Raw genomic sequence first — 7,994 nt, 5'->3', positions numbered from 1 at the left:
TTTTGTTGCTAGTTAGAGATGCTGCCCATGGACAGCAGGGAGACTGTAATACCCACAGAGACCGTTGCTTGTGGTGCCGCAGTTGTTTTACGTACTGGGACTCTAGGACAATCTCTCAAAATATTGGTCCTAAAACAGAGCCCTGTGGACACCGATTCCGTGCTGCTGGCTGTTGTAAGACATGGTATTCGACATATATGTTGCAGACTTGACGGTCTCCGCGACCGGTCGCCGCTCGGTCCGACTGCGCAGACGGCTTCCGGCCTCCGGCGGTGGCCACGGCCTCCGACGTCGTCCACCTGCGCCGCTCGATGCGACGCCGGCGGCCGCGGTGCGCACGCGCCGACTGGCCCCGCCCCCGGCACGCCCCCCCGTGACGTCACGGCGCCCGGGCCGCCGCGGCGCCGGCCCGGCGCTGCCACCGCCTCAGTCGGCCCGCGGGCTCCAGTGCGCGACGACACACATGCAGCGCGACCACCGCCGCCGGCACCGCCACCGCCGCTGCTAGCGCCCGCGCACAAGCACCCACAACCACACACTCTCTCTCACAAACACACACGCACCGAACCGCCGGCCCGCCCGCCATGGAGCGGCCGCTTGCTTTCGCCGCCGCCATCTTGGCGCTCACATTACCCTACGGTGAGTACGCTCTGCGAGCATCTTGGGTGTCTGGCTACTTGGTGTGGGCGAGCCGAGAACCGCTTGTGAAATAAACCTACTAGAGCCCCTTAGTGTGCAGATGTCACGCAATACATTGATGTTATGCGGGTTGCAGAGCCTAAAGGCTGTCCTTTTTCGTCTTACGGATGTTTGGTAAACTCCCGATTACTCGGGTAAATGCGGACCCGAGACTGCAGGATAATCGGAAAACATGGACACTACGAATTATAAATACTTTATTTTAAATATGCTGCTGACTACATTTAAAACCCTTTCTAGATCTAGAGAAATCCTTTGCCGATATTGATTTGAACAAACTATACGAAATTTTGAGGGTAATAAGGATTAAATATGGAGAGCGAAGTGTTATTTACAGCAAGCACTGAAACCTTACTGCAATTACTACACTACAATGGCATGAGAGGGAACCAGTAGCTGAGAAAGAAGGCTGAAACGATTGTAGCTTATCGCTGATATTTTCAGCTTCTAGAATGAGCAAGCAGCAAGTGAAACTAAGAAGAACTTTAGAAAGCGAGAAGATATAAGAACATTTGAGGTTCCGCGTTGACATAGTAATTTTGTCATAGACGGCAAAGGAGTTGGAGGATCAGTTAAACAAAATGCATAATTTCTTGAAAACGGTTAATAAAATGAACTAAAACAAAAGCAAAACAGGGGTAATGGAATGCAGTCGAATGAAATCAGAAAATGTTGAAGGAATTAGATTAGTAAAGGAGGCACTAAAAGTTGAGAACGAGTTCTGCTATTTGGTCTGAAGACTATGCGACGATGGTAAAAGTAGAGAGGATATATAATGCAGACTGGCAATGGAACGAAGATAGTGTCCCAAAAAATAAATTGTTAAGATCGAATAAAAATTCTTGCACTAGGAAGAATTTTCTGAGTGTATTTGTTTGGAGTGTAGTGAAACACGAATGATTGACAGTTGAGACAAGAAACGAAGTTTTGAAATGTTGGGCTGTAGAAGAATGCTGAAAATTAGATGGATACTTCGAAGGACTAATGATAAACTACTGAATCGAGTTGGGGAGAAAACAAATTTATAGCACAACATGACTAAAAGAAGGAATCAGTAGAAAATATATCCTGAGGCATCAAAGAGTCGTCAGTTTGCTAATGGAGGGCAGGAAGAGATGAACAGGCTTGTACAGGTTGTAGTAGAACAGGATTCATCAAACAAGTCTTCAGAGTGAAGAAGAGAACGAGGGCATTAGACAACAACGGAACATGCTACATAACACATTCGAATGCCCATAGATTCATTTGCGTGTTATTCGCAGGAAACCGATAGCATCTTCACAAGTTGGAACCAAAAACACTCTGGACTTTGCATAGCTTTCTTTCAGGTTACTTTACGGAAATAATCATCCAACTGATTTTTTTTCTGGTTTTCTTTTCGTTTTTTTTTTTTCGTAGCTAAGGCTCTCATATTCTGGAGACTCAAAACTTCGCTGTAATGAAATGTACATATATTGTCTCGCACACTCTAATAACAGGCCGACGCATTTCAGTGCCTCCGAATGCGTGATTTCTGTTTCCTCGATCGGCTCGTCTTCGATCTCAGCCTCTGCCAAACAGTTCGTTCACTACATCCTTGTCACTTGGCTGCTCAAATCTTAATCCACTGGCATCGCTGTTTAACCACTGGCGGATGTTTTTGTCATTCACGTCTCCGCAACCAGAAATTTGTTTGATAAGATGGATCAGACGATTAACAGTATCGCATTCGTCTGTCTTATAACATTCAAAGCCACTTTCGGAGGAGTGTGCTGCAAGTTTATTCCACGAGGAAGCTACTGTTGTATCAGAGCAAGAATTCTCGAGGGTACCTTAACAGTTTTCTTTTCAATCGGCTTTAAATGAGTTGAAAGTTATCGACCTCTAGTTCTAGGGAAAGGGCTAAACCAGAAATATAGACACGACATCGGCAGGGAACATAAAACAACGATTGAGTCCACGCATTCGGAAAACAATGGAACGGGACAAACGGGAAAATATTTCAGGTATTTTTGTGATTTCGATGGTAAAATGTGTGTCGCATGCGTGATAGTGTACTCTAAACACCAAAATACTACTTGTAATTATAACAGACTACTTCAGGTTTCGATTCTAATTCTTTCAAAAATCGCCGAACTATGCGAGGATAAACCGCAACCTGATAATTGGGAGCTTAGTGTAGAAGTCTCCATTGTAACTTCGGCGCTACACCGTTATCAAGCATCTACATACATACAATACAATATATGGGGAGAGAACAGTTGTATGAACAAGGAATTCAGGGATCTGTAAACATGGACGTAAATAATGAGTAATCGATGCATGTCACGTCATAGGTACAGCTTTTAAGCGACATTACTGTTGTAGGATTCTGTCCCACTTTGTGGCGCAATAAGAAAGCATACCTACATGCGTTACATATGATGCTACGGATTCAAATTGCGTGACAGGTGACAAGGCAGAGACTGGCTACAGTGGAGGTAAGTAACGTAGTCACTCCACTTTTTGTATTCAGTTGCAAGTTGAAATACAGCAGCGGTTGTACAAGCCGTGTACATGGAGCAAATACTCTTATAACAACTGGGCACGTATCCATCAAACGTATCAACTATTCAGCAATCCAGTACAGAAGTAGCAATATACTGATTCTCGGAACCGTAACTTCTAGTACATGTTGCTCCCTCGTGCAAAGCCTGTCCTCAGCTTAACATTTTAGAGGTTTCACTATGAAAAGCCGATGTAATTTTAGTAAATTACAGAATTTAGATGTATTGCTCAACTTGCACAGGTGGGTCAGCTGCAGATAGAGTAAAAATCCAGCGACAGCCTTATATGATGACTACAGAAAATGGAAAAGTGGGAAGGGTTCGTGGAACTGAAAATATTATGAATTAGGATCAGGAGCTGTTGTTTCCTGCTGCTTCTGTAAAAAAGGCTACTGTTGCTCACTCCAAATATTCAGAGTGAATCACCTCAGCAGTTTTATTTCGTGTGCGATTCGAGACAACGAGACGGGGTTTCCTCCGCCTAATAGGAGGAAGAGGAGCACATAATTTTGTTGTGTAGATAATAATCTTAATTTTCGTGGGAACTGAGTTATTAAAGAACACTGTCCTTTTTTTAACATTTTTGGAAAGTTTTTGAAAAGAGTACAGCGGTATGACGCTCGTTAATGTTGGAGTTGTATGTGATTATTAAGTTGAAAGGCAGGGAATTCGGAATATAGCTCTCTCTTGTGTCAGGCTCCGTCGTTATAGGCAGCACGGGGCAGGGCTAATACATAAACAAAACGTATTTCCTCTTAGACGTATTTTATATGACATAGACACAAAATCAGTTGCGATTGTTGACAGTGTAACTGTCGTTTAGCTTATAGCGTACAAGAAGGGGCTTAAGAAAACTATTTCAAATGTGTTTATACACTTACGCTTAAGTTAACACTTTTTTGCCGAAACACAGCAACAGTTTAGAAGTCTGCTACTATGGTGGACCCACACTTGGCTGTGTTTAAACCACAAATCAGAATTCCGACTGACCTGCTTTTTAGAGAAAAGTTTCAACACCGCCATTAACAAAGGTTATATCACTATACTTGTCTTCTCAGAAGCCTCGAACGCATGTAGAAAAGTATATCGTTCCACTGTTTAAAGCAATACCTGCATCAGTATCTCTGTTAATACAATAGTTAAGAGTGTCATCCATGCAACAAAAATACGCGTCTCGCTGCATAAGGTACTTGTTACATGGTCAGCTGCACGAGTAAAACTTGCTTCAAAAGCCTTTGATGTAACTTTTACTCATGCAACTGGCCGTTCTCTTTCATTATTACCGTTATCCTGCGGCATTACGGTCTAAACCTGGCTTGCTCACGGTGGTGTTCTTTAAACTACGCTCTGTCATTGTTTTTGTATTTACGAATGCATGTCACTTCATGACTATAGTTAATGATGGTTTCCAGTGCGTGTTCACCAACTTTTTACATTTTGAACGCTCTGAACATAGTTTTACATAGCAACAGAAAGTAGTTATCGTATTACAATTCTAATATGAAAAATGCGATCCAGGCATTAAAAGTTTTTTACTTTAAAAAGTTTTTATTTAGTAAACTAGGCTAAGACCACCATCTCTTGCCTAAACAGTTTACTTATATAGTACATCCTTGGACACATTCGACGTTACAAAATGGTTCAAATGGCTCTGATCACTTTGCGACTTAACTTCTGAGGTCATCAGTCGCCTAGAACTTAGAACTAATTAAACCTAACTAACCTAAGGACATCACACACATCCATGCCCGAGGCAGGATTCGAATCTGCGACCGTAGCGGTCACGCGGTTCCAGACTGAAGCGCCTAGAACCACACGGCCACACCGGCCGGCCATTCGACGTTACCTTCGTTTTTGTAGGATAAGAGACAGAGAGGAAAAGCTGCAAAGAAGGAAGTTACGAGATAGCTGGTGCAGCTGCCAGCAGTGAGTTCAGGGAAGTGTTCAGGCGACGGAAGACTTTCACAGCCGCTGCGCGCGTGACTACTCCTTGTAATGAGTGGACAACGCTTCCTGCCGCCTCAGAGTAGGACAGCTCAGATTACGTCAGAGCTGAAAGCGACGGACGCGGAATGTACTAATCTGTAATACCGACAGGTTGTAGCACTCAAGATGCTAATAGTCGAACACTTGTTTTGGGACGATCGATATTCTGCTGATGAAATACGCACTCCTAAACGCAGTAAAATCTCATGCCGAATCTCGCTCATTCACATTAAGGTGAAGCTGGAAGAACATGAATTTAGGGAGACTCATTAACAAGATAACGCAGCAGTTCCCTAAGAGGGTGAGTATAAAGAAATACATTTACGAAGCCGGCTTGTAATCTTCACAAGAATAGATGATATTTCTAAAATTGAAGACTTGTTGCAGGAATGAAGCGTAAAAGACAAAACAGTTATCAACGTCAGACATATATACTTCCTCTTCGATCAAGGGACACTGAATCTTCACCATCAGAAGTATCAGTGGTTTACATCTGTATTTCTTTTCCTAAATGTAGTCAGTTTCCTGCCTTATGTTTCATTTCGCAACAGATTAATTACTGAGTGCTACTTGTTTCACAGTGTCGCACTGAACTCGTACATTATAACATCTGATAATATGAATACGAGGGCTATTGGGGAAGTAAGGTGCGATCGGACGCAAAATGGTTCAAATGGTTCAAATGGCTCTGAGCGCTATGGGACTTAACATCTCAGGTCATCAGTCCCCTAGAACTTAGAACTACTTAAACCTAACCAACCTAAGGACACCACACACATGCATGCTCGAGGCAGGATTCGAACCTGCGACCGTAGCGGTCGCGCGGTTCCAGACTGAAGCGCCTAGAGCCGCTCGGCCACCAGCGGCCGACGGTCGCAAAATGGAAACCATTGTAAAAAATCAGAGATGTGTTATTTGACCAGTTTGCTACAATTTCCAGCTAGTTATCTACATAGGCGTCGTTCCCACTGAGACATCTGTCGTAGCATTGTACCAACTTTCCAGTACCATCGTCTTACAAGGCAGCCGCCTGTGCTTTCCGCCAATTCTCTATGCTGACCTACAGCTCGTTGTCTGTGCCAAAAGGTTGTCTTCATAGCCAGCGGTTCATGTGAGCAGAGATGAACCTCAGGGGGGTGCGGGAGAGGGGAGGCCAATTATGGGCTGTATTGTGGGTGATCAAACATTTCCCAAGAAAACGCTGCAGGAGCATCTTCATTGCCACTGTAGAGTGTGGCCGAGCATTGTGCAGAACGAAACACATGACAGGTATGTTATGTGGGTTGCATACCTACAGGCGGAATCTTGCACCAGGGCCTCACACTTGGGGGGAGACACTAGTTTCTAGCCATCTTTACGTTATCAGTTTCAGCTCACGACTGAAAAGAGCGACGTGCCGCAATCGACAGGCCTTCTAGGGACTCTGCCCAATACATTTGTGCGAAGCTTCATCAGATTTTCACTGCGGTTCCTATTTCGCGCCATTTAGGACCCTACTTTCCGAATATCCCTCGTACTTACAAGATACTATACTAAAATACACGCTGTAGGCTATAACAGATTAGCTGACCAAAAGTATGCGGACACCCCTTTGTAATGTGGAATTGACCACTGAATGTCTCGAGAGGCATACCTGCAAGAATAAAACGAGTGTTGTAAGCAAACAAGCAAACTCCTGCATAATGGGTGGATAATGAGCGTTGAGTGACTTCGAACGTGACTCGTCATTCGGTGTCACCTGACTAACAGATCTCCCAGAGACATTTCGACTCTTCCAAAGCTGCCCATGTCGACTTTTGGTGACGTCATTGTGAAGTGGAAATAGGGAAGAACAACCACACCTAAACCAAGACCAGGCAGCCCTCTTGACAGAGACCGTCGAGCATTCAGGAGAATGGTTGTGAACAGTCGCATAAAATTAGCGGAATGAATCGTTAGTGAGTTCCAGAGTGGTACGAGGAATCCAACCAGCACACTGATTGTGGGCACAAAGTTAGAAAGAATGGGGCATAACGGTCGACAGCTTCCTCGTAAGCCACAAGTTCCTGCAGTCAACGTTACGATACGTGCCATCATGTGTGTTGTCAATAGTGAAGAGCGGAGGAGGCAGTGTAACGGTATGGAGGTATTTTTCATCGTTAGGGCGTCTTCCCCATGTCGCGCTTAAGATAATACTGTATGCGTAAGTTCATGAAGACATTTTACAGCAGTGTGTGCTGTGTACAGCAGAGGAACAGTTCGGAGATTATGACTGCATCAATATGATGAGCCCAGGGACTGGCCGTTTGTATTGTCCTCATCATTTCATCATCATTCGGGGAAAGTGGCGAGACTGGACTGTGAAAAGATTGAGAATTTGTACAGGTGCTGATAGCCACACAGTTGAGCGCCCCACAAACCAAATACCACTAGCAGTGGCAGCATCAGCATGTTGAGGGACGCTGTCACAAAGCAGAATCTGTGAGACAATGCTTCCTGCACAAAAATATTCCTGAAATGAAGTGACATGCTGAGAGCCCCGATCTGAGACCAGTGGAACACCTCTAGAAAGCTAGAAAGTCGACTTCGCTCCAGACCACGGCCTCCATCGCTACCTTTCCTGGTTTCGGCCCTTGAGCAAGATTCGGCTGCCATTTCTTCACAGTCATCCGCATAGCTTGTTGAAAGTGTCCCCAGCAGAGTTCAAGTGGTTATAAACGCGAAGCGTAGACACACTCCATATTTAAGTCCATTAATAATGGTTCAAATGGCTCTGAGCACTATGGGTCTTAACAGCTGTGGTCA

The 7,994-nt window shown here is 44.5% G+C and overlaps 1 protein-coding gene across 1 annotated transcript in view; it reads left to right on the top strand.

Annotated features, from left to right (window-relative positions):
• The first annotated feature begins 442 nt into the window (after window positions 1–442).
• LOC124605793 (protein Skeletor, isoforms B/C) overlaps window positions 443–7,994 on the top strand; it is a 686,779-nt gene continuing 679,227 nt past the window's right edge. Inside the window, exon 1 of the mRNA XM_047137685.1 lies at window positions 443–639. Coding sequence (XP_046993641.1) covers window positions 585–639 — 55 coding nt within the window. The 5' untranslated portion in view covers window positions 443–584. The remainder of the gene's footprint in view (window positions 640–7,994) is intronic.

Source organism: Schistocerca americana, chromosome 3 (assembly GCF_021461395.2).
Source record: "Schistocerca americana isolate TAMUIC-IGC-003095 chromosome 3, iqSchAmer2.1, whole genome shotgun sequence".
Lineage (NCBI taxonomy): Eukaryota > Metazoa > Arthropoda > Insecta > Orthoptera > Acrididae > Schistocerca > Schistocerca americana.
Note: the sequence above shows the minus strand (reverse complement) of the source record. Positions and strands in the feature narration are given on the sequence as shown.